The sequence below is a fragment of the Cataglyphis hispanica genome, chromosome 13 (assembly GCF_021464435.1).
Source record: "Cataglyphis hispanica isolate Lineage 1 chromosome 13, ULB_Chis1_1.0, whole genome shotgun sequence".
NCBI lineage: Eukaryota > Metazoa > Arthropoda > Insecta > Hymenoptera > Formicidae > Cataglyphis > Cataglyphis hispanica.
The window spans coordinates 385962-413638 of NC_065966.1; the positions used below are offsets into that span (position 1 = coordinate 385962).

The window sequence follows — 27677 nt, forward strand, 5'->3', positions numbered from 1 at the left end:
AGCACTTCCTTATTCCGGTGCGCGTTACGCACATCGCGTCCGAATCGGATACGTGGATCGAGGAAAGAAATTATTGAATTGTTCAATAATAATCTCTAATTCCATCATTTTGATTGAATTATTGTGTTAAAAATCTGTTCCTCTTCTTTTTTAGGAAAACAGCTGATTGATCGGACAGACTTGTCAAAGTGGAATATGTAAATTATTATTGTTCCGCGAGAATACACTTGAAAGGAGGTCGACTTTCGCACGACTCGTACCACCTTGTTGACCGTATAATACTAAGTGGGAAAATATTATAAACTCAACCATCTCGTCGTGAGACGCTTTTCACGATCGTCGTTCACGAACCGGCACGTGGCCACTCATCCAACGCGATACACCGTAACGAAGTATCCTCTATAATCCTCTATCTCTTTCAATCTAGATTAATCTCTCACTGGTGAAATATTTATTTTAATTGCAGAATTCAGTCGCATTATATTAGTGTCAAATAAAAAAAAATCCGCGTAAGGTTTGCTCCTTTACCCAGATTATCGCTATGTAAATCCGTCCAAATTATTGTCAATCTTTTGCTGTTTCGCGTAATAAATACCAATGAATTTCTTTGAAAATCATAAACATAAAATAGTACATTAAATATTACGTGCTATTTACTTTCCCTTTCTTTGACATCTAATTATTTTAATATGTAATATGTGCTTTTTGTACAATTTTCTGTTTATTTATATCTTGCATCGTAATAACTTAATGTTTCTTTTACTACTTTTAGACAATCATTTTTACCTAAGTCATCAAATAAACGTATACTACTATACTTTTACTAGACGCGTTTTTTTTAAATAAAAAAAAAAAAACATTTTATGTCCCCCTATATTGGACATGTATCTTCACCAAAGATCTGACGAAAGTTCACCGGAGGATGTGTCATCGCTGCACGTCGTTTACGAGATTGCAATAAGATCTCAAAATAATTACAACGTGCCCCCTGATAATTTCATGGGCGTTTTAATGATATCTCCCTATCTCAAGATCGCAGCTTATGAATATTGACGTAAAATCAAATTCCACGGCTACAGCGATCCATTGGCAGGTCGTGGAGAAAGACGAGAGCGGGGGTGAAGGAGAAGCGTCAATATTCGGCGGGGTAGGAGGGGAAGGGGGTACACAATCAAGCCCACCCGCCGTGCAATTAGAGGTACAGTTTTCATTCGTTTAATCGATTATGCAGATGACTGGTACTTTCGTCAGTGAAGAGAGAGAGAGAGAAAGAGAGAATATTGGCACAAAAATCGCTGCGGCCACCCGGAAAGTAATTAATGGGTAATCGGCGCTTCTCTTTTTCGCGAATGCACTCCCGATGTTAACCCCGATAAACCGTGCGACAACTTTTCGACGTTTATTTCACCCTCCCCTGCTCCTTTCCTCGCGGTAAAATTGATTGAATTTAACGCTTCGCTGATAATGTTCGCCGGATTTTAAGCCGAATTCGCCGGAATGCGATAAACGATGATGCTTGCACGCTATATCGGCGGACGAGGATCACTCGAATATAAATATATATATATATATATATATATATATATATATATATATATATATATATTTAAACAAGAAAAGATCCGATGATATCGGTCACGGCCAAGATTTATGTTCATTGCGTCTCTTTGAAAAGAAAAGACGAGCTTCTGGAGAGAAAGAGAGGGAGAAAGAGAGAGAGTTAACGGTGCAAAAATCATCCCGAACGCACGTATCTTAATTTGTAAGATTTCATGCGTGAATTATTAGATTCGGCTTAAACGTCTTGCGTGTCTTGTAGTGGCGGGTATTTAGTCACGGTTACACCGGTATCTCCAATCGAACAACCAAATGTTCGACGCCTGAAACATGCTGCGATAAACAAAATTTCGAAAACAGAGATTCTCCAAAATAAAAAAAAATATATATATATATAAAAGGTAAATACAATTTTTAGAATAAATAATTTTAACGCCAGAAGATTATTTAAACATTCATTATCGTTTCGAAAAGATTAAATATATTTTAAATAGATTTTAAAAAATGTCTTAGGATGAAAACAAGTCAAATAATAATACAAGATACAATAAAATAAAGATATAAATGCAATTTAACATTTATTTTTTCAATATTAAAAAACAATATATTTAAAAAAATTCATGACATTGACAATCCTATAAACTTGTTTCATTATCTTTAGTCCTTGCGCTCATAACTTCATCACACCGATATTAACTTGACATGTGCTTTATAAGCTGAATAACTATGTTCATTTAAAGATGCTTCTCTGCAGGGTCGCAAAACTGGTAATTAAAAAATTCATAAATTATAAATCAATTTTTAATTATTAGTTACACTAAGCTTTAATTCATATTTCAAATTTAATTTGTAAATTACGAGATTAAAAATTGATTTAATTATTTGCAATCTTGCTTCCTTGCCACTAGAAGACTTACGTTCACGCGGATGAAAAGAAGCCGGAGTCCAAGGGTCAAAGGATGATAGGAAAAGAGCGCGTAAGAAGCGGCGAGGAAGCGGCGAAGAGGCGGCTGAAAGCGAGTCAGCACCGTATACGGCTTGTGTACGAAAAAGCTATAAATCTCGAGTAATCTGAGAGATTTATGCACAATAACGAGTCCTCCGCCGTTCGCGAGTGCGCGCGCGCATTCGTCGCTTTTTTATTTCCCTTCTGCCTGTCGAGAAAGTGCGAATTCGTGTCCCACATGGAAATGTAGCGGCTACGAGAAACATCGTTTCTTTTTTTTTTAGTGCAAGATGTAGAAGATGCGGCAATTTGTCACCGTCGCGCGCGAAACGCGATGCAATCTGCATTTACTCTTCTTTTTTTTTTAAATCTTTTTCGTCGTCGTTTCCGCCCTCAGTTTGTCCGCGCCCACCTTGCACGAACTGTTAATTCTCGTGACAAGATTGAGGAGCGGACAAGAGAGCGGAAGAAGGATGTACACGCGCTTATTGTCGCTAAAAATTCATTACGCACAGCCGATTAATCTCGTCCACTTGTCCGCCTCTTTTGTATCTTTATCAAGAACTATCCAATCTACTCTAGCAGTATGAAAAATTGATGTTTAGAATATTTTGAAGTGATCTTTTTGAAATTTTACAGATAATTACAGATATTTTCATATAATTACACGAGAAACAACCGTCGAACCTTGCATTTTTGAACACGCTACATGCACAGATTCGTATCAGACAAAAAAAGTTAAAAATCCAAGATTTAAAAAATGACTACTGACGTATTGTTTAAACTTCAATAAAAACGTATATAAAGCGTTAAAAAAAATCAATTTTGAATACCCTTAAAAAATTCCCTACAAATTATAAATTTTTATACTGCTAGATTAGACTAGATCCTTATCTGCGGATCATAGCAAGATAATATTATCGCATCGCTTATCATTTTGAATGAATTTTTCTTCTAATAATATTGCGCAATAAAACGTATGTTATTTTCCGAGATTGTCATATTTTCGCGCTCAAGCAAAGCGGAAAACAACAAACTTCGTTTGTAGAGGCAAACGAAGAAGGATGCTGTTGATCCATGGGGCCGCGTATTTCGAAAAAAGATGGTACGATCGTATTTCGCGAGTGAACCACTTAAAGGAACGCGGCAGTACAAACGACGCCGGGTCTCAACGTCAGATTTATGTCTCCGTTAGATGAAATGTGCGAGATAAGTGAAAAATTGCCCGCTCGTGCGCTTTCACACACACACACACACACGCAAAAGATTTTAAACCCATAAGAGAGTTTGTCCTGTTCGCGCGTTGCTCTCCAGGATATAATCGTTATTAACCGTTATTAAAATTTCGACTATGATGCCTCCCCTGCTGCGTTTTGCGATGTCCCGTTAATGCAATCCGTCGCTGAGAATATTTATAGCACAACGTGCGCTAATTATTGGAGATTCTCACGCAAAAGTGTGAATCGAATAATGTAAATAATAGATAGCCATGTTGTACGGATCTACATTTAATAATCAATTAAAAATCCAGAAAATAGAATATTTAGCGTAAAATTATTTTATAAAACATTAAATATTTCTCATAAAACAAAGATTTAGGATGACAATAAATCAGCTGGTATATGGCATTGTAATGTGTTTCTATCTACGCAAGACATTACATAATTGTTACATAATTCATTGCCACAAAATATTTAATGTATTATAAAATAAATATATAAATATCCAAGTTAAAAATATCCATATTTGAAAAAAAAAGTATCACGTTTTATATAAATATGATAAAAATATTTTAAATGATTAAAAATAGCATGTGTAAATTTTTAATATCATTAAATATATAAAGGTATACCGGAAACAATCTTGAACGGTCGCATTTTCTACGCTGCTGGCGTACAACTTGACGCTAAACTCATGCAACGTTAGCGGTAAGATGCTACACAATGATCACCGGTAAGAAGTATTCGATACCACCAGCAGGAATGGTACTTAAAGGCAGTCTACAGTTAGGCAACATGTGGCAAAGCGACCATCTGTCTAGGAAGCGAACGCCGGCGGGATTTGCGAGGGCCGAGAAATGCGCGAAGAGGAACAGCATATCTCTCGCTTCGCCTTCTCTTCGCGCGAGAAGACGAGATAGTCCATTATGCGTGACTGGCTCGACTTTGAAGGCGTATGCCCACTTTGCTGTCTCGCGCATAATGCCAAGTATCTCGTGTGTGCGTGTATATGTATGTGTGTGATTGACAGAACCACCGGTGTTACGTTTATCATTTTACATGAAACCTGAAATGTAGTTGAAGTTCATTGACTGGACGGAGAGACTAATGTCAGATTGAATGCTTAAGCGAGCGATTCATTGCGTAGAAGGCTTCAATTTTGAACTGACAAATGCGTACAAAAGTGCACAATTTAGACTTGAATAAATTTGAAAAGAGCACATATATAGACTTGAATAAATTTGAATTCAAGAAAAAAAAAACAGCGTTATAATAAAATTTAATTTTAAAAATATAAAGAGAAATTGTCGCGAAAAAAGCAATCTTATTTAATCAAATATTAAAGAATTATTTTCGTCTTTGATTGATAAGCTAATTAAATTAGTCCATTTTCAAATTAATAATTAATAACATACAGTAATAGAAATACTTATTAAGATCAATATTTTTCAATTTGTAATATTAATTTAAGATTAATTCTCTGTGTTTTTTTGTATATCAAAGTTGACACATTTCGCAGACGTAAAATAGCTTGCCAATCTGAATTTTTACCGACATCATTTATCGATGTTAACTGATTACTTAATTAGTATGTATGTATACATTTTGTAATTTTATAATATTGACTCGCGCGGATAAATAATGAAGGGAATGAGTTGCGTTTTCGCGCCGTCTCGATTTACATTTTAATTATAAATTATATTTGGTGGCACAAAAATATTAACCAGAATATTTATATTGAACGTACTGAATAGGGCAATATGTTAACCGACTTGGCTAATGTTCGGGCCAATATATCAACGTCATTGTATCAGTTAATTGGCCGACGTCGTATGTATGTACTTGCATCTCTCAGTTTTCGCGGAATAAACTTTGGCTTGCATTTAAATCCTATATCTTTTTGCATCTATGTGAATTCCAATATACCGCGCACATAATACTATCAGATATCAATGTATTGCAAAAATATATAAAACATATGTTCAAATATAAAATATATACAATCTTATATTACATAATACTAAATTATATATAATATAATATAATAAATAAAATATAATATAATAAAACACAAAAAATATGTTTCATATACAAGAAATAAATTATATTCACAAATTAATTACGCGAAAAAATATTAAATTTAATTCAATATAAATTATATATAAAAATCAATAGTGCGATAAAAAAAATTAGCAATTTAATCATCCACGAAACTAGACGAGCGACAAAATAGACCTGAGTATGCATCGTAAGAAAGATTAAGAAAAATTTCAATTACACATCATGCAATATAAACGGATGATCGCGCCAGCCGATAAATTCCAATTCTTGTTCGATGCGCGAGGGCTATAATCATGCAATGCGCCATTTGAAAAAGATGTAACAAATGTCCGTGAAACAGAAGATATTAGCGGACACGCTGATTGACTCCTAAACTTCCCCCGAGAACATCAACGAGGCTTTTTAGTCGCGTCGAGAAAAATGCATCGTAGTACTCGCAATGCTCCGGGGCTCGCTCTTTTCGCTGCGCTCATAATAATCATCCATATCCCACGGTATGTATTATCGCCACAGTCTCTTCTCCTCCTTTTCTCGTTGGAGCTACGTTTGAACCGCGAGAGAGCTCTCGGAAGATGAAGTTCTGCTCGATCAGAAACAGGTGATAATCAAGATGCGGCCTTTCGTTAATTGCCGTTGAACTAGCCCCTAGCTACCGTGCTTAATTCCTTATTTACTGCCGTACGTGGCGATATCGATGAGCGTGATAAACGATAAACTTGATCCCGCGAGTCTCAATTTTTAACGATATACCTGCTTCTGGTTAAACACAGCGATAGAGAGACGAAGTCTCGCGATAGCAATGGAAACGAAAGTAAGATTGCTGCATATAACAACGAGAATGAATCGGAAAATTATTATATGTGATTAAAATGCTATTGACATTCAGTTTCTCCATAAAACGTTACAATAATATATCTTGCAAAAATATTCAGAAATTAAAAAAAAAAGATATAATAATAATAATAATCTTTATCGTTGGTACGTTACACTGTAAGCGATAATAGAAAACTAATCCCACACTTCGTTACGTGATAATCACGTGTGGAAATAATTTACGAAGATCGCTAATTCTCACTCAATATTTTTTTTTTTTTGTTTCTTTTACAGATAATAAATACGGATCGCGTTAGAAAATTATATTTATGATGATAATCTACAAGATAACTATGAGAAAAATGCACCTATGCACGTGCAGAAAGTAGATTTCTTATATAAATATTTAATACCGGAAAGGTTAAATTATGGCCTTGAATCGCGAGTTGAGGTCGTAGAGATCGCAACTGGATTTTCGGGATTTGAGCCAGGCTCGCGCTTCACGACTCGTCGTGTCGATCTCTCCGTCCGATAGTGTCCGCGTGTACTTTATTTGCAAGCGGAGAATAAGGCGGTTCTATCTACGGGGATGTGCACGATTTCCCTGAATTATCAGCGTCGGTATTTATCGATGAATAGCGACTATTTATACAACGAATACTTAATTAAGCGCGTCAAAATTGACGATTAATTGCGCGCGCGCGGAGTGAATTTAATGAAGTTAATTAAGAATCTAATCGGCGAGCGTACATCTTGTAATTTCATTCGACGATCCCTTTTGATATTTATTAATATTCAACGACACACTTACTGAGTATTCATGGGCAATTGAAAATGCACTCTTCATTTTAGAAATATGCGACGCAATCAATTGGCTAACGGAATTGCGATAAAAAAGTCAATTTTATTTTCGATTTTTATCCCCGCAATCGCGTACGATATGAAATCGTGTGTCTGATTACGAGGATCTTTGAAAATCTGATTCTGTCGCAAAACTAAATTACATAAATATACACAAAATACATATCAGAATACATATATATACATTAAGATATGTGACACATAAAATTATAAATAGAAATTTATCTTAGATTTGCGAATTATAGATTGTTTAAAATGAATAATAGATAAGTATTTCGAATCGTTCGAAAATCTCAATAATTTTGTGATCCTGTGATCCTGCAAAATAATCATAAAAAAAATAAGAGCGATCACTTCCTGTGCGTTCATCTATGACATGTGCACAAGATAACCGCGACTATCGCTCTACACCGACCGAGCTTTACAGATCTTGATCATTATCAATGTGATATTTCACGGCAAGATGTGGCAGTCAACGATCAAATCCGACAACTACAATTGTAATTAGTCAGGTTGTCGCTGTTGCAGTCTGATTGCGCGGTTTGAAAATAGGATCCTGTTTTTGGCGGATCCATAATCGTAAAAACTGTCGCCAACCTGTTTCACGAACACGGTCTTACGGTGGTTCTAACACTGACAAGAACAGTCAACGGATCAAGATATGTCTCGCGAATTTTGTGCAACCAACATTCATCAATTTGCTCTAAATTAAGAATAAGTTATGAAAAATTTAATTATATTTCTTCTTTTGTATAATATATACTTTTATAATATATACTTTATGTATTTTTTTTATTATACAAGCTCATAGAGCATCATTCTGTCAGACTCGATACTGTTATTATTATTTTAATAAGCCGAATAATCAAGTCGATATTAATATTATTATTTTAATAAGCCAAATAAATATTTAAAATTAAAAATATATCAACCAAATTTTATTTTGATTGATATATTTTTCCACAGTATTACATAATTGTAAGATTATATAACAATTTTTATAATTATTTCTAAAATTTCTAATTCTAAATATTTACAGCTTGCAGTTACATTCACGTGAATATCAATTTTCTCTTATATTTTCTCTTATTCCAATAACTTCATTTAACGAAATTTGGATAAAATATTTATTATATTTTGTACTAGCTTTGCAATAGCTTTGTACTAGCCTGGTAATAATACTGGTAATGATAAAACTCACTTTGTTCCGGATCAGCAATATTGCATGTGTTGTAGCCGATTTTTAGATGTGTTGCTCCAATATACCTGTGCTCGACTTCAGAAGTTACGCTACGCAATAACTAGAGCTGGGAAATTGTCAGATTCACTAATCGCCTTCCGACTGCATGGTACTCAGCAGAGTAAAAAAGGAATACGAGCCCCGCAGGATCTACAAAAAAAAATTTTATTTTATAAATTATTGATTAATCTTTTGCGTAAATATCGGCATCTAGTGAATGCAATGCCAAAAAGAACGCGTTATAGGAAGTTTAATGAGGTAATTTATATAGCGATTATCTCATTTTCCAATTGAGCTCAATTATTATTACAATCAATCGTAAATTATGTCGGATAATACTTATATAAAGTGAATATGTTCGAATTACATGAACTAGTGCTCGACCATTAAATCTTATACTTTGACATTTTGTCTCTAGGCACTTTGTTGTATCAGATGATCGCAAAGCCATTGATTTAATATATGGTTATTCACAACGAATGGGCGGAGAGGCGTACATCGCCTCTCTTTGCGTGAGAGGTGTGCGTGTTGTTCTTCTTTTCAGATTCTTACAGAATACCATTCATAGCGGCCGCTTGTGAGGCGGTTCAACTTTTTCGTTTCGACATTCTTATAAATATTCGCATCGATTCGCCGCGGGTGAGGAAAAGGAGAATCATCTCTTAAAATGAAACAAAATATTTGCACCTGTACAACATCAATATAATAATTCATTAACGTCTCGGTAAATTATGTAAGTTATCTCGAAACCGTTCATATTTTTTTTTATCAATGTTTCGTTAAGTTTCGCCATTGGAAAGGCTGATCGCGTGAGAGGAAAATCCGTTTCAATCTCTATAAATTAAATTTTATATACTCGTTGAGAATCTATATATGATTGAGTGATTTAATTTTGTTTAATTAATTAATCTCATATTTTTTTATCATAATACTTTTGTCATGCAATACCGGTCTAAACATAAAAAGGTTATCTTGTTGCATCTTTTACCATGAACTCACCGCGATAAACGTTTCCATAGATAAAACGTAGAAGACACCCGCTTTCAGATTTAACGTTCTTTTTGAAAATATCATGGATAGATTTATCAGACGTCCGGTCTTGACGGAAAGTTCATCACTCCATCCCGAGAGCCATTGACTTTGCGTCAGCGACGCACTCTGCGAGATAATTAATTCAATGCGATGAGAAAAATAATTATATATATTGTAACTCTAAAATTAATAACGAATTGTGTTAATTATAAGTTGTAATTTCTCGAAGAGATTGCATATATATATATATATAATTAAAGATGCACATATATATTAAAATGTAATTTATATCGTATAAACTTTTTAACTTTTCCTGAATCACGTTATATTAATACTGGATCTGAACATATGAGAATAAATTTGATATTTAACATTTTTATGGTTTTAATATAAGTAAAATATTATGTATTTGATGTTATTAAAATGCATCAGGTAGCAAATTGATTTATAAAAGTCTATTTTAAAAGTCTAATTTATAGTGGCGTAATAATAAATAATTAATGACAGAGTATAGTAAATTATAATAAAAGAAGCTATTATATTACGGGAGAAATAATCGCACCTGGTACATCACTTCGTTCCCTACCCAACAGATGTAGAAGAGCTGCGAGACGGCCGCCGCCAAGTATATCGCAAACTTATAGATGTTGGAGCTCTGGCCCACGACCTGATCGAAACAAAGCAAGGCTCTGATCACGATCCGACCGCGACGGCACTTTGACTTATCACGACTTACCAAAGCGGCTTGGAAGCCGGTTAAGCAAATCATCGAGGTGCTCGAGAGCATCTGAACGAACATGCCAGCGCTGAAGACCTTGTTGAAGTCGTCTATTATAGCGAGCAGACGTTTATGATTGCGGATAGATCTCCTAAACTGCTTGATGAAGCCGTCGCCGCCGCGACGAATCCCGTCCGGATCGTAATTATCTTTTTCACGATTATTCCTTTTCTCAACCGTAAAAGATATCTCGTAACGAGCATCTAAATCGTCCCGCTCGTCGATACCGTTGCCACAGCTCTCGAAATGCTCGCTCAAGATTCCGAGTTGCACGAGAAACAGATTGCAAAGATTGGTATGCAGACTGTCCATCCCGATGATGGCCGTCAGGCCGACGGAGATAGTGCAGGCCTCGACGAAGAAGCCAATCATGTGCCACGGGTACTTGGTCGTATCGAAGGGATATCGTGCCCTGACCGGAAGTTGGCCGTCCTCTACGGGCACGAGAAAGAGTAGTGCGATCACGAGAAAAAAGGCCAGAGTGCTGAATCCGTAAAAAGTTACTCGACATAGCAGCAGATACTTGCCCAGAATTTTGTCCTCGCCGCCAACTTGAGTAATGTAATTAAATAAAAAAATAAAAAAGTATATATTAGTCAATTGTAATCGCGTGTAATTAACAGCAAATATATGAAATATTAAAATACATTGAAATAATTCATTTCCAATCGAGTACAACGACCGGACAAGAAAATAAGGATTCAAGAAGAAAGTACAATCTTAGTCATGATCAATATTGCTGGTGTGTATTTTCTGCGATGCGATATTAGAATTAATGAAACATGATATACGGTTTCAAAGAAACGTCACCACAGATGTGTATATCAAGCATGATTATGCAAACTGTCGAGTAATTCTGCGCGAGTAAGCGCGTAGATCTTTAATAGCGTGTCAAGGAGATACGTCGCAACAAGGACTGACAGAGGAAAAATTACTCAAGTGATTTCTGAATTAACGAACAACTCGACGAGCTGAAAGATGGCCCTTTCGCGCGCACTGTCCCTTTCGACGCGCGGATCTCATTAAAACACAAAATTACGCACTGTCCAGTCATCGTGTTTGCTTAACAGAGAATATACATTTATATGTGACTCGGCATTTAAAAGCTTAGTCTACTCTAGCAATATAAAAAAAAGATTATTTGTAATAATCTTTTTTGAATAATTATTGAATTTTTGAATAATAATTTTTTTGAATATTAGAAATTAATTTTTTTAGCGTTTTATATACATACATATTTATCGATATTTAAGTAATATATCAGTACTTTTACCGGGAAATTTGCAGAGTTGATCGCAGCCGTCGATAGTCTCGCGGAGCAATCGCACGATCTCCTCACGGCGTATTTGGAAGATCATCACTTTAAAGAACACGACGACGATCCCGGCGAAGATGCATCCGTCGTCCGTAACGATCGACAGATCGTCGAAGCTCGAACAAATATCAGCCAGCAGAGTCACCATGAAGACGAGCATGATTATCAGAATAAATTTGTTATACGCAAAATATAAACATTTCAACAGCGTGGACGAATCGGAGTCAAGAGCCCATAAGCCAATGTACCTGTGAACATAAAATATATTATTAATTTTGAGGCATTTATTATAGAGGTTAACGAGAGACAATATTATATATTAATGATATATCAATATAATATATAAAAATATACATACATGTGATGTGGACGATCAATCGAATCACACACCAATGTAATATAATATATATATATATATATAGCGGATTCTCACTTGAGATAAGTGATGTGCAGAGTACTCAATTTTCGAAACTGCTCCAAACAGCTGCCGGTCGTCCTTTGTGACATGCCTACGCGAGTCCAGCTTCGTGACTACGACAACGAACAAGGACTCGTGCTAAGGCATGAGAGGTCAGCTATGTCGCGTGGATGCAACTCTTCAAATGGCGTATATATTCAAGCGTGACATCGAGGGTCGTTTGAATTAATACTTTGGCCTCCCCGCGAAAATCACCCATGACAAACCAGGCACGCGATTTTATTGTCGTTCCTTCGAATTATAGACTCTCCCGCGCCCTCATCGCGACATGTGCGCCGTTTCCCTCGCTTATTCCTCTCTGTCGATAATTTACTAAAGTGCCGGTAATTGCACTGCAATGCACTTACCCGCAATCTCCCCACGATTCGTTTCATACGCTTGACAGATTGTTTTACTACGATAAGAGGCAAATATACAGGAATGATTTACCAAGTTGCGATTGACGAGCGTCTGAAACGATATATCGTTTTCCACTTAAAGATATAAGCAACTCGCTTTTTTCATATTTAATGATGTATGTTTTACTATAGGACGATCCTTACACATGCATTACATCTATAGCAGTAGTAGTATCGTCAATCATATTGGATTTATATCAACAACACTTTTGGTTTACAGCCGGTAAAAACAAAATAATCACTATATAGATTCTTATACAGACTTGATACTTTTTACACCTGGTAATTGTAAAAGTATAACAAATATTTAAATCAAAATTAAATAATTTTTTACGTAAAAAAAAAATTAAATTCCGGTACCGGGAATCGAACCCGAGCCTCCTGGGTGAGAGCCAGGTATCCTAGCCACTAGACCATACCGGATTCTGTTAGAGTATTGTTGAAAATTCAAGAAATAGTGAGCAACTATACATTGATTATAATATATTTATACATTATAAATATTTTTATATGTCTAAAATATAATGTAGTTTTTATAATGCTATATTATAACAATTCTGCAAAAATTCGTTATAAGAGACTTCATAATAATAAGAAAAATTGCTTGAATCTTATATCCAGCAATCTTAAATTTAGTAATATAATTATTATAGATAAAGTTATAATTGCTACTATAGAATATAAATATTATATATATATTTAAAAAAAATCTTGTGGAAGCGTGATGAAAAATATTAATCATAAAGGGAATTGAACTATAAAATAATAACTGCAAAAAAAAATATCAATAGGCAAAAAGATTTGTCAGAAGTGGGATTCGAACCCACGCCCTCAGAGAGGACCAGAACGCCCCATTCACCCGGTCTTGAACCGAGAAGGTTACGAACCTTGAGTCTGGCGCCTTAGACCGCTCGGCCATCCTGACACTTGATTGTGGCTATTCTAATAACCCATAACAGGTATATATTTGATAAAATATATATGAAGTTTATTCAATATATAAAAGATTTGCATAAGTAAATATAACTTTTCCGTCAGATAATATATATTATGTAAAAAAATAAATTATAATATTCATTATTTTGCCAAAAAAAATTTTTTTTTGATAAAATGTATAAATGAAATACGAAACATTATGCAAAATTTTAAATAAATTTATAGATACTTGCTTTTTTCAATATTGTTCACCTCTAATGGTTGTTACGTGCAAAAGAATTTGTCAGAAGTGGGATTCGAACCCACGCCCTCAGAGAGGACCAGAACGCTCGGGAAACTCGGTCTTTATTCGAGAAGGTGTGAACCTTGAGTCTGGCGCCTTAGACCGCTCGGCCATCCTGACAGTTGAACTCATACTTGTTAAAATCATCTCATTAGAATGAATGTTTAAACATATATAATATATATGTATATTGCATTCAAAAAATATAAAGATATTTTAGTATTATTATAAAGTACGCAATTTGAGAAGCATTAGACAACGAAAATATATAAAATTGTAAAAGTTATAAAAAAAATTACGTAACGACAAAAGATGTTTCCGCCCGGGATCGAACCGGGGACCTTGTGCGTGTGAAGCACACGTGATAACCACTACACTACGGAAACTAGTTGAAAGAACTTCTTCTAACATGCCAGATAAAGAGTAAATAAGAATTTTAATAACAAAATTCCGTAGTATAATTTGTCAAGACGCATATTTTGTTTACATAAAAAATAAAATAATTAATAAAAAATAATCAGTGCAAATTAATATAAGAATTACAAGAAAAAAATTTAAGTATATTATAAATTTCATACACCTTCCTTTTTTATTAAGTTATATAATTTATAAATAATAACTATTTATTTAACTATATACAAAACTAACGACTTTTTTTTATAATGAATCGAAATAAACGTAATAATAGCAATATAAAAAAATACATCACTGTTACATCGGCAAATCAATTTTGTCACGAAATGCATAGTCGGTATGCTAAAAATATTTTAGTATCCTTTAAATTGTATATAAATTGCACATATGATACTAAATTGGACCATCGCTTCGGTGGATCCATGGAATTCCCACAAAGACTCGAGATACGTCATGGCACGAAGATTTACATTCCGACTCAGACAATAATATCGCGTTACGATTATAATTATCTGTGAATTATAATACTCGGACGTGCGATTCGCTCAGTCCATCTCGTTGACGATATAGAATATATTCCTTCCGTGAAAACACATAGAAATGATTGTAATGATAAATATTTGGATGAACGATAAATATCATGTTTGAACAAAAATGTATGACATCGAAAAAGTCGTGAATTATTAAGCAAATCCGACAATCTTCCTCATGTCCCCGGACGATTCGTGCGTGTGCAAAAATTGAGAACGTTAATTTCCTCTCTTATTTCGAATTTCGCTTGCCTGGTGCAACGCCTGCCCTGTCATTTTTCTCGAAACTCAATTAACGCATCTCTTCCGTGAAACATTTTTTCCACGAAAACGGCCTGTTTTAGTCAAAGAGAGAAGACTCCTCTTATTACTTACACATGTATTTAAAATTCTCTTGCAGAAATAATATAAGAGTTATTAATGTGTGTGCGCAACGTAACAGTTTTATTGAAAGTAACAAATTACTAAAGTATTCATCATATTGTCAAAGTCGTATAATTATTTAACAAATTGTACAGCATTTAAAATATTTAATTTAATAAACAAGAGACACAATTGATTTAATAGCTTATAAGGAAACGGATTTAAAGCTGCAAAAAAGATGAGTGCGATCAAAAAATCATTTGTAACAAATTGTTCGATAAATATAAATAAATTTATCGTTTATTGTTAATACTGCATAACTTTTATATAAACTTACAAAAAAATGAGATACTTAAAATTGCACAAAGTTAGTTTACTAAGATGTACAAAATAATAAAAAATAGTTATATGTAAAAATAAAATATATGTAGAATAAAAACTAGTACTAAACAATTAATTTATATTGAACGCAATTTATTGCACCTATTTTTTTCCTTTTTTTGCTTTAAAAATATCCATTCTTCTTAATTAAGCTTCACGTATTATTATACACATGTACATATTGAGGGCGATTTATATAATGTTAGCAGAAAAGATAAGATCAAGCGAAAATAAAAAATACATTTCGAATCTATATTGGTGTAATTTAATTGACATACCAGGTGATCACGTAGTCGTTAAATCTGAAATTTATCGGAGGATCGAAACTTTGCGAACGCAGGAGCTCCAATAAAAGGGAAAAAAAGTTACAAGCGTAAAAAGCCGTTCAACGGCTTAGTCTTATCATAATGTAGGGATTACATAAAGACTTTTATTTATTGAACACGGAAAGAATTCAGGTGAATTCTTGCATCTTTATATGGTCGAATAAAAACGGTACGGACAAGAAGCGCGTTTCATCGTATATATAAATAATATTAAAATAATACAAAAAGAGTTATAAGATCCGCTATTGTGTTCGATGATGCGCTCCAACAAACAATGCAGTGTCTCCTATTCTTTTGAAATCTGGATCACCCGCGTTTTCACGCGTGCCGAGCATGATAACGGTCCTGGATACTAGAAAGGATCTCAGATCGATCATCGGACCAAATTCGTCGGGAAATTATACGTGTCTTCAAGATGCGGTTGCCAATTCGTGGGCATCGTACCGTGAAATGTACTTCTCGGCCACTTAGCGGGCGCAAATTTGGAACAACGATTCGCACATATTGATATATACACGTTCGGAAACATGTGTGTAATCGCGCGATCCATCACCCTCAGTAGATATTGATGTTGCGGAGATCCATTTACAATTCTCCCTAACTTTACCGCATCAATTCTGATAACACTTTAAGAATAAAATATTTATGGTATTACTGATAAACATACTCCGAAACCTCCTTCCCTTGTGAATATATTTGTTCAGTCATAAGTTTCACGACAAAATTGATGTTTCTTTAACGAAAATTTGATAAGAGATTATTATTTGTCTTAACTTTTATCGATTTATTAAAACAATATTGACAGAAACTAAAATTTTCCAAAATCCTTGACTTTTGACATGTATATGAATCAAAGGACGCTTAATACATGTTTGGGATATCTTATATATTTAAATCAAGATCATATGAGATATATTTATTTCGGTTTAAAGACCTCAATATAAATCCATTACATTGTCATTAATTGTATTGTATATTTAGCTAAATCAGATCTATGAAAGTCGTCTTTGGAAAAATACAAATTTCTAATAAATTTTTTTGTTTTACAATGAATTATTAAGCGTTCGAAAAATTAATCAGTTTGGAGAAACGAAAATTTATATGTATATAGCATCGATTTATTTACAAAATTACAATAAATTATATTGAAAGTAGATTGATATTTTAAACTCAGAATTCAGAATCATATGTATTACGCTAAACAATCAAAATTATTCTATACATTTGACGAAATAATATTAATTCTTTTCCAACCGAAATCACGTCAATCTTTCGCTTTTACAAGTTTCTAATATCATAAAGTATACATAATCTCTCTTATTATACATATATATTTCTTATAATATAATATACATATATCTCTTTTTTTCTCCTCTTTCTCTCTCTTTTTCCTACTCATTTATAAAATATAAATAAAACATTAATTTTTGACAGAAGATTATGTACCTAAAATAATTTCTATAAAAGTGGCATAATTAGTATTTCAAATACATAAAAAAAGAAAAATTCGTCATATAAATAGATTTACAATAACATTACAAGTGATATAAATAATTTGATACATAATTCATTGCGAGAGCTAATAATACGGAGATCAGTAAGTCCATCTTCAATATATCTTTCGAATATATACACGAACAATATTAACGTAGTCAGGAAATACAATCAATGAGCTGAATCCGCGATGTTGTAAAAATCCACTTTACGTGGATTTAAATGTTACTATTTAATGTATATGTATATAATTGAACATCGCTATTCGCAAACCGTGTAAATGTCTAAATTTTCTTGTCACGAAACAATCATGCCGTATCTTATTACATTATGAACGTGATAAATACTTACTAAAAATAATAACGCGATAGCATTACGAGCAGCATGCAAATACGCGAACAAGATTCCTGATTATTGTTTTCCTAAATATTAATAATTATGAGCTTGGAATTACGACTACATATATCCTGTAATAAATACAACGTGGGTAAACCGCATGCAATTAAATGTACATAATAAATCCATCTTTGTGAATATGAATTTCTCTTAACGAGTGTAATAATCGTCAAACTAATTAATTTCCTATAAACAAATATCTAATATTGACACCTATCTAATATTAACACTATCGTAATATTAATATAGTAATACATTTCGCAAAGTGTTAAGATTAATATGATCTTAGGACGTAGCAATACATATCCTACAAAAATACGAAATAAGTAGATATAATTACTTTTCACATCTAAAACTTATCACACATTATATAATCCATATCAATTATGAGATTACTATTTTTTCATTGTATTAAAAAGCGAAACTTATTTCTATATACAGTCTGTCGAATTTTAATACTTATGAAGAGAAAGATACTGTGTAAAAATGTAGAATATATAAAAAAAAAAGTGTATATTTAATAAATCGCTAGTATATTTAAACAAATCTCTCTTTGCCAATATGCAACAAAAAAAAGAAACTAACAGAGTTTTTTAACAAATTCACTTTTTTCTTTTATCGCAGTCGGTCGTCTTTTGAATTATCAGCTTATTTCGCTGTCTCGTTACTTTAGTTGTCGAACGAGTATTAGGCGCGATCTGTTTTAATCCCTGCTGTAGAGCTCTACAAGGACTAGCTGCACGCGGGGGTGTTGTACCTTTGAGTAGAGCCTCGACGTCCGCCAATCGTTTTTTCAGAGCCCTGTTCTCTTTCTTGCACCTCGCGAGTTCGGAATCCTTATCCAATCTCTCGTGACCAGAGCTGCTTGTCTCCTCCGCAAAATGCCTGAATACATGATGCAATTTGTCCTCGTACTGTTTTTGCATCAAAACCATTCGTCTCTCGGCTTCCATCAGCCGCCAATCCTGATTCGCAATGTGCGCCTCTAGCTCTGTTATTTGAACTTCTAGATTTTTCGAACTTTCCTTCAAATCGATTACTTTGCGAAAGTATTTCATAAATAACGTTATTATTTCACCGTGAGAAAGTTTCTTCAAGCGTTCCATTAGCATCCTTTCGCCCTTCTCACGTTGAGATTGATTCTCATCAAAATCTTTTCGTCCACAGATCATTTCGTTTTTGTGCTCGATCATTGCATCGATAGCCTCGATGGTTTCGCCGCATTCCAGCAATTTGCGTTCCTCGACCGTAGTCAGGGTTCTCTCCTTTTGAAATTTTTCATCTAAATCGCATTTTTCATCTACCAAACAGTCCCGGGTGTGCCTCAAATTTCTAATCTCATGCCGTAGCGCTTCCTTCTCATCTGTGTCCGCGGTTCTCTCCAAATCCATAGATTTTTCTTTCAAAACATGGTCCAGATGAGATATTCTCGCACTTACATCTAATAAATTCTTTTTCTTACTCGAGCAATCAGTCTTCGATTTCGTATTATATTTTTCATCTTCACTCTCCGATTGCATTTCCTTCAACTTGGAAGCAGTTAAGTTATATTTTTCCTCAAGCTCGCGAATTTTCTGTTGATCTTTCGCAAGTTCTTCTTCTAATTGCTTTTTACGCTCTTCTTCCCGTTTTAGTTGCCGCTTCAATTTATCCATCTGCTTCTTGGAAGTATTTAGTGACGCTTCAAGCTCTAAAACTTTTTTCGCTGAATCACCCGCAATTTGCTTTATCTTGTCTATATCCATCAATCGTTTTTCGTAGTGTATTGCCATATTTTTCATTAATTCAATTTCTTTCTTGTGTTCCTTCACCGATTTCTCTTCAGACTCTCTGTACATAGATGCATTTTCTGCCTGCACTAATTGTGTTCTCTTATTATAATATTCTTCTTCCAATTTACTTCGTTTACGTTGAAATTTTTGCTTCGCATTAGTACGCGTATCAGAATTCTTAATCATATCCGCTATAAAACGTTGTTTAATTTTAATAGTCGTTTGTAGTTCTTCGATACGTTTATGCGCTCCATCCAAATTTGATTGAATCCTCTTTACTTGTGTTTGCTTCGCTTCATTATTTAACGTTAGAGCTTTCAATTCCTTAATGGGTTCAGGTATTTCTGTGGTTTTGAGAGCATCAAGCAACAAATCTGGTGAATTGTCATTTTGTATTGCAAGAAAATCATCATTAATGGCATTATCATTAATGTTAATTTCCGATTCACGATTATCTAACATACATGGCTTAGTATATTCTGATATATGGTTTCCAAGAATTTGATTAGGTTTCAAACTATCATTAAAGACTAATACTTCATTACACATATCAGAACCAGGAAGCATAGAATTTCTCCTAGAATTTGGATTCCTTAATGGTATAGGATGAGCTACTGGTACATAATTATTATTCACAGATCTTGTCACTGGAGGAGATATAAGCCCGATATTTGTTTCTCTGAAATCGTCCTTTTTAGAACCGACAATTATATCTGTTTCTATTTTAAATTTGTTCATAAACTCATCCAGCTTCTCTAGAAAATCTGGACTTTCTGAGCTCACATCACTTTGATCCTCTTCGTCGTCTTCATCCTCATCCTCATCGGCTTCGGATAGTTCACTCTCCGAACTGGAGGTACAATTGGAATTAAGCTTCAGTTTTATTTGATTTGCAGATTCATCCGTTTTTTCATCGGTTTCGGTTACTTCTTCAATACGTTCCAATGATCTCCTTGTATTCTCTGCATATCCTTGTAAACTAGTGGTTTCATCACTGGCTATACATTCCTCATACTCTTGTTTCATACATAACCATTGCTCAATTTGATCTTGTTCGGTGTGTGGCAAGATATTATTCGTCATGAGTTTTGTAAATAGGCCTTCCGCATTAGAGACCAACTTAGACCATTGAGCAGCTGCAAATTCTAATCTAAACAAATCTGCGCTAGAACTACGTTCTCCAGAAGTAGCAGGGGTCATTGTGTCATGCGTCTCGTCACCGGCCTGTTCGTTTTCCTCTTCGGTTAATTGATGACGTTCGTGATCACGATGTTGATAAGATGGCATCGTCTCAACATATGCCGCGTAACATTGATGATTATTCAATATTGCTTGATATTGACTCCATCGCCCGTAATGCATCATTTTATCCGTCTCATATAATCTCATGCAATAAAACTTTTGTCTGCACAAACAAGAAAATTTATACCTGCAAGATTTTCATTTATCTCATAGTTACGCTTAAGCGAAATTATTATGACAATAAAAACTATTGTATTTCAAATTAATATTCCATACATAATATCATATTATATAGATTGTAATAAAATTGTTTCGATAATATATTAATACTTAGGGTACTTACTAATAAGATTTCTAATTTATCTCCCATGTCTCAGAATCATATTCCAGAATTTCTTATTATACAAAAGAATTGCACAACGCATTTTAAACATATAATCTTTATATTTCACGATTTCATAAATAGAAACCACGAGGGTTTAATTTTTACGAAATCTATTCATTAAAAATTTTCAAGCAAGAGTCGATGCCAACTACGAGCAATGTCTATAGAATAGAATTCCAAGAATGAAATTGCGTATGTGTACATATACATATACTACATACAATAGTACGTCATAAAATGAGTCATTTCCATAAAAATAACAATTAAATATTTATTTGCGAAACATCAGAATGACAATAAATAACGAAATTAAAAGGTGCTCCACTATTTATATTACACGATACATCAACGAGGTCAGGTTAGGCACCGACGAAATACTATTAAAGATGACCAGCCTTATGGAAATAGTGTACAGTAATGTGATTGAAAAAAAGACTCGCTGCTGGTATGTAAAATTTTTACATTATCGGTAATATAATATAATAGGGTAAAACATTCAAACATTCTCGTGTTTATTATTATTATAGGGATCGCTATCCTTCATGTTGTCACGCTGTTTTTCACAGCAGGAGCTTGTAGTCTGTTCTTGGTCTGTTCTATGTTTATAAGTATAGTTTATACGTTTCTATGTACATTGTCTTCGTTGCTAAGGAAAACTTGACGGATACTGTGTCAAACATATATAACTTTGACAGTTTATTTCGGATATTACTTTCCATAATAAAATATGAAACTTTTCTTATAACAATGTAAATAAATTATTCTGAGATCTTATCTTTTTATTCCTTTTATCTTTATTAACTTTCTCTTATAAATCATTACATTTATATTTTATTATGAAATTATAAAATGAATACAATTATTAAGAGAAAAATAAAATTTATAATTTATTATAAGTTAGATATATTGATTGCAGAGCTCAATGCGTCGCATTCTGTGAAAAATTGTCACTGACTCGTTAAAGACATAAATTAGCAATGTTTGTATATTTGAGTAAGAAAATCTCCATACCAAACAACTTTCGATTAAACTGCATAGCATGGAATCAAAGAGATGGATACATTGCTGTGGGAGGAGAAGATGGTCTTTTGAAGGTGTTACGAGTAGATTCCAATGTCAATGGATCGCACAGTGGAGGGAAATCTCGAGGCTTGGCTGCAGCGAGTAATTTAAGTATGAATCAGCCTCTAGAAGGCCATAATGGTCATGTTCAAGTGGTTACATGGAATGAAGAGTATCAGAAACTGACCTCAAGTGATCAAAATGGAGTTATAATTGTTTGGATGCTGTACAAAGGATCATGGTATGAAGAAATGATAAACAATCGCAACAAGTCTGTAGTAACAGGAATGGCATGGAGTTGCGATGGTCAAAAGATATGTATAGTCTATGAAGATGGAGCTGTGATTGTTGGTTCTGTTGATGGTAATAGGATTTGGGGTAAAGAATTGAAGAATGTATCTCTCTCTGCTGTACAATGGTCTCCAGATGGAAAATTGCTTCTATTTGGTTTAAAAAACGGAGAACTTCATCTCTACAATAATCAAGGTGTATTCCTAACAAAACTAAGTATACCTTCATTAAATACTTCTCAGTTTCAGATCATAGTGGCATTACAATGGTACGATGGAAAAAATGGTTATGTTGCCATAGATTGTCCTACTCTTGCTATCTGCTATCGCAATGGTATGATACAATTAATGCGAGATACCAATGACGATAACCCAATTATGATGGAGACTGGAGTGACTGCTTCATGGTGCAGTTGGAACAGTTGCGGATCTTTTTTGGCAGTAACAGGCATGATGCCTTTACTCAATAATGGAGAGACAAAGGACATGAATGTTATACAATTTTATACACCGTTTGGCGAGCATGTGAGGACCCTGAAGATACCAGGCAAAGAAGTGACATGTTGCTCATGGGAAAAAGCTTCTCTTAGAGTCGCCTTATCTGTCGATTCGCACATATATTTCGCAAATATTCGTCTAGATTACAAATGGACTTATTTTAGTAACACAGTTGTCTTTACAAACGAGAAGATCAGCAAGGATGGCATCTGTGTGACTTTCTGGAACACGAGTAACAATACATGTTGCACCAAGAATATGCGATCCTTGATATCGATAGCCTCGCACGGGGAACACTGCGTGCTCTCTGTGAGAAATGATCCTGCTCAAGCCACCGAACAATTCGCTTTGCTCGTTTGTAACACTATCGCCACACCGATAGATTCTAAATTCATGGATCTAGAACCGTTACATCTTACTATGACCGCCAACATGGTCATAGCTGCATCTAAAAATAATTTCTTGGTATGGCATTTTCGCACGCCTCGTAATTCAATGTTACAGCCCAGCAGGATGCGCAAATACAAGATCTATCATGTAGACGAAACACCGACCGGCGTGACAGAAGTTATTCAGGATTTAGACAAGGATGGTACGTTCGAGACTCCTATCAGCACGAAAGCTAGCATGGATCCAATCTGTTGTATTTACGCCACTGAGAAAGTTCTTTTAGTTGGCAGAGAATCGGGAATGATCCAACGATATTCCCTGCCGCAAATTACGCTCACGAACAGATACAATACGGCGCGTAAATTGCACAGAATTGCCATTAATTGCGAGTCTACGCGTGTCTCTATCATGGATGCCAACGGTATTCTCACCATGTTGGATCTGGATCCGCAAAATTCGTCCAATTCGCAAGACGGAGACACGAGCGAAGATATAGCCAAGTTTGAGAGAAAAGACGTATGGGACATGCATTGGGCGCAGGACAATCCTGCGCTCTTGGCGATTATGGAGAAGACCAGGATGTATGTTTTGAGAGGACTGGACCCCGAAGAACCTATAGCCTGTTCTGGATACATTTGTACATTCCAAGATTTGGAGATACGTTGCGTTTTGTTAGACGATCTCATGTTGAAACCCGACGAGACGCAAAAAGATATGATCGTCGATTTAGAAGTAAAATCTCTCAGAGACACGAGAGAATTGCTGGCCAAGGTGGGTCTAAAGGAGGCCAACAATTTCATTCAAGATAATCCGCATCCACGTCTGTGGCGTTTACTAGCCGAGTCCGCGTTGACGAAGCTTGACTTAGAAACGGCAGAAAACGCCATGGTACGATGCACAGATTATCTGGGCATACAGTTTATCAAACGTCTACAAAATGTGCATAATGACCAGCTGAAGAAGGCCGAAGTAGCAGCGTTTCTTGGTAATTATGACGAGGCCGAGAAGCTGTATTTGGACATAGACAGAAGAGACTTGGCGATTGCATTGCGCCAAAAATTAGGTGACTACTTCCGGGTTGTGCAGCTGATGAAAATGGGTATCGGAGGTTCAGATAAGCAGATGGAGCACGCGTACAACAAGATTGCAGACCATTTTGCCGAAAGACAAAATTGGGAGAGCGCGAAGGAATACTACGAAAAAGGGAGAAATCTGGAGAAGCTCATTCAATGCTATTACAAATTGGAAGATTTCCATCAATTGGCAGCAACAGTGGACCAGTTACCGGACAAAAGTCCTATTCTGAAAACCGTAGCAAGAATGCTGGCTTCAGTGGGGATGAGTTCGCAAGCAGTGGCAGCCTATATCAAATATGGCGATGTGAAACTTGCCGTGGATACATGTGTGCGTCTGAATCATTGGGATCAAGCCGTTGATCTAGCGAAAACTTATAAGATGGCACAAATTGGTGAGTTGCTAAACAAATACGCTAATCATTTATTATCGAATGGTAAACGTCTGCAGGCGATCGAGCTGTACAAGAAAGCCAACTACAATTTGGAAGCGGCTAAATTATTGTTTCGTCTTGCCGAGGAGCAAGCCAAATCCAAGTCGTATCCTTTGCGCGTCAAAAAGATATACGTTCTCGCAGCATTGCTGATTGAGGATCATATCAACAGCGTTCCGGCGATAAAAGGTGGTCGCAGTAACATCGTTATGGGTCTTACCGAAAGCAATGAAGATACTAAAATCATAGAAAATGCTTGGCGAGGTGCTGAGGCATATCATTTTCTTTTGCTGGCGCACAGACAGTTATACGATGGCAGTTTCGATGCTGCGATGAAGACGGCCCTACGATTGAGAGATTATGAGGATATTTTAGAGGTAGAAGACATTTACTGTCTATTGGCGCTATCAAGCGCCGTTAACCACGCATTCGCCACCTGTTCGAAGGCCTTTATCAAATTGGAAGGACTTGAGACGATCTCGGAAGCGAAAAAAGAAGAGTACGAAGAATTGGCTGTGAATATCTTCATGAAGCATACTCCGAAAGACTCCCGCAATAACAAAGCGGAATGCGTCAATTGCGAGACCCTGGTACCCGATTGGTGCATCGTGTGTCCTAATTGCTCGACCAGGTTCCCGGCCTGCATTGTATCGGGCAAACCGCTGATGGACCTTAGTATTGCGTGGATTTGCACTGTTTGCAGACATCATGTTGCGACGGAACGCGACGTAGTTAATATAAATGCTTGCCCCTTATGTCACAGCACTATCACATATATGTAAGTGATGCTAGAATTTTCATCGATACATATATATATATATTTGTCAAAGCTGTTATGTATATATCTAATTTTTATCAAAAAAATTTGCAAAACTAATATTTTAATAATTGTGCAATGAGAAAATGACAAATTTTTTATCTCGCGATTTTGAAATCATATTAAATAATATTAAATATTAAATAATATTAAAAATTAAATATTAAATATTAAATAATATTAAAAATTTACTTATATAATATTTAGTTTATATAATTTCTAATATAATTGGAATTTGCTTATCATCATCAAAAGTACATTAATTGATATAAATTAACTATAATAAATAATTTAAATTAAGAAGTGTAACGAGAGAGAGAAAGAGATAAAGTGCCTTTTTTATTTTCGTGCCTTAATCAAATAATGAATGTTAACAAAAATTACGAACAAAGTGCATTTTTAAGGACATATTAACTTTTTTCAGTTTTGCACTAATATATATTTTTAATGTCATATTATATATCTAGTAAACGAGATCTATATCAATTTTTAATGAAGAATATTTATTTTATTTATATTTTACTTATATTGATGACCCACTGTAAAAACAATAAAACAACAAAGATTTTCATTAACATTGAAAAAAAAATGGATAGATAAAAGTTTGATGTAATAAAATTTTTAACTATGGACATTGCGATGAATTATGGTCTAATAAGAATATAATTTTGATAACTTTGTTATTACTGACATTATGTAGCCATATGTGTATTTGCTGTAGAACATAATTATTGTTTAAAGGAATGGATCTGTTAGTTTTATTATACTATTTGCAATGTTATGTAAGCGTGAATATATTTTACTATTATCATGGAATTTTGATATCATAATTATGCAGCTATTTTTACTTTTAAGCTTGATAACTATAAGCTTTTTGATAATTGATCTCTCGTCGTGTCGAAATGTTACTATTTTTTAAAAGTTACAATAAGACAAATATTTATTAACTCTAGATTATATATTTATAATTTATATAATTTTAACTTTATTATTATTGTTAGAAAATTGTATAAAGAAATTTATCTTTATTATTATGTTTTATCTTTAATAATTGTCCCTTCTTAAAGATAGACGTGAGAGAAGGAAAAAGAAAGAGACTGTGCATATGTAAAATTATATCGTTATAAATCTATGTTTATTCGGTTTTTCGATAGCGCCAAACTGTTCTAAAAAAATTTTTATTTTATAGCTTTTTCGTATATTAAAGAGAGAAATCTTTATATGCGCGATCTTATATCTAAAGCCCATATCGGATTATGCATCGATTGAAAATTGAAATGATTGAATTTGATGAATTAGAACAAAGAAATTTTAGCTCCTTTTGTTCTGCCTAATCAAATTCCATCAATTCTTTAATCTTTAATGTGTAAATCTGATACGGGCTTAACAAGAAAATTAAAAAACAGAAGTGCGACATTAGATGCTTTCTCCATTAAACAATGCTCTGGGAAGAGGTGATGATGCAATTAAAAACAGGAGAATGATAGTGAGAATAATTATTTTTCCTATCCAATTCTACAAATAGGCAAGAAAATTATTTAATTCTTTATTATTCTGTCAATGTTGTCATTAATGTGAACGTACAAAATTATATTTATATAAGTCTATATATGCGCTCCGCTTTAATGCTACAGAAAATTCAATCTATTCAATTGACTAATCGGAGCAAATAAATCTGCCTCCTTTGATCAATCAAATAATTTGAAACATTCGTCAAATGGAACACTCTACGATTTATATTCGTTGCGTCCCTGATTGGCTAACGATGATTTTCCACAAAGAATTTTTTATGTGAAGTTTGAACTAAAAACATATTAGCCTGAAAAATGTTGTTTTTCTACTTTTCAATTTACATAATACAATGATTATTATATTTATTTATATCATCAATT

General features: G+C 34.3%; 3 protein-coding genes and 4 non-coding genes across 10 annotated transcripts; 1 reads left to right on the forward strand and 6 right to left on the reverse strand.

Moving 5' to 3' along the window:
• Nucleotides 1-1773: 1773 nt before the first annotated feature.
• On the reverse strand, nucleotides 1774-12532 carry LOC126854156 (odorant receptor 13a-like). Of its 3 annotated transcripts, XR_007688069.1 has the most exons (7): nucleotides 12257-12532; nucleotides 11782-12071; nucleotides 10467-11059; nucleotides 10293-10397; nucleotides 9698-9856; nucleotides 8660-8848; nucleotides 1774-1890 (listed from the first exon to the last, which is right to left on the reverse strand). XR_007688069.1 is itself a non-coding variant. In XM_050600590.1 (6 exons), the coding sequence occupies exons 1-6, from the start codon at nucleotides 12328-12330 to the stop codon at nucleotides 8786-8788; spliced, it is 1284 nt and encodes a 427-aa protein (XP_050456547.1). In that variant the 5' UTR covers nucleotides 12331-12532; the 3' UTR covers nucleotides 8352-8785. The 3 variants fall into 3 exon arrangements, 2 of the variants coding, with proteins under 2 accessions (XP_050456547.1, XP_050456548.1); XM_050600590.1 differs by lacking the exon at nucleotides 1774-1890 and having other exon boundaries at nucleotides 8352-8848; XM_050600591.1 differs by lacking the exon at nucleotides 1774-1890 and having other exon boundaries at nucleotides 8352-8848; nucleotides 12182-12292.
• Nucleotides 12533-13050: 518 nt separating this feature from the next.
• Nucleotides 13051-13122, reverse strand: Trnae-cuc (transfer RNA glutamic acid (anticodon CUC)). Its single transcript has one exon. It is a non-coding gene; the product is annotated as a tRNA-Glu (tRNA).
• A 379-nt stretch (nucleotides 13123-13501) lies between these two features.
• On the reverse strand, nucleotides 13502-13624 carry Trnal-caa (transfer RNA leucine (anticodon CAA)). Its single transcript has 2 exons — nucleotides 13587-13624; nucleotides 13502-13546 (listed from the first exon to the last, which is right to left on the reverse strand). It is a non-coding gene; the product is annotated as a tRNA-Leu (tRNA).
• Nucleotides 13625-13916: 292 nt separating this feature from the next.
• Nucleotides 13917-14038, reverse strand: Trnal-caa (transfer RNA leucine (anticodon CAA)). The gene is made up of 2 exons: nucleotides 14001-14038; nucleotides 13917-13961 (listed from the first exon to the last, which is right to left on the reverse strand). It is a non-coding gene; the product is annotated as a tRNA-Leu (tRNA).
• A 193-nt stretch (nucleotides 14039-14231) lies between these two features.
• On the reverse strand, nucleotides 14232-14304 carry Trnav-cac (transfer RNA valine (anticodon CAC)). The gene has a single exon. It is a non-coding gene; the product is annotated as a tRNA-Val (tRNA).
• A 2510-nt stretch (nucleotides 14305-16814) lies between these two features.
• LOC126854138 (kinesin-like protein costa) lies at nucleotides 16815-21602 on the reverse strand. Of its 2 annotated transcripts, none has more exons than XM_050600550.1 (2): nucleotides 21180-21602; nucleotides 16815-20999 (listed from the first exon to the last, which is right to left on the reverse strand). In XM_050600550.1, the coding sequence occupies exon 2, from the start codon at nucleotides 20981-20983 to the stop codon at nucleotides 18425-18427; it is 2559 nt and encodes an 852-aa protein (XP_050456507.1). In that variant the 5' UTR covers nucleotides 20984-20999; nucleotides 21180-21602; the 3' UTR covers nucleotides 16815-18424. The 2 variants fall into 2 exon arrangements, with proteins under 2 accessions (XP_050456507.1, XP_050456508.1); XM_050600551.1 differs by having other exon boundaries at nucleotides 16815-21023.
• Nucleotides 21603-21630: 28 nt separating this feature from the next.
• On the forward strand, nucleotides 21631-26728 carry LOC126854131 (WD repeat-containing protein 35). The gene is made up of 3 exons (XM_050600532.1): nucleotides 21631-21666; nucleotides 21749-21970; nucleotides 22138-26728. The coding sequence occupies exon 3, from the start codon at nucleotides 22199-22201 to the stop codon at nucleotides 25748-25750; it is 3552 nt and encodes a 1183-aa protein (XP_050456489.1). The 5' UTR covers nucleotides 21631-21666; nucleotides 21749-21970; nucleotides 22138-22198; the 3' UTR covers nucleotides 25751-26728.
• Nucleotides 26729-27677: the final 949 nt, after the last annotated feature.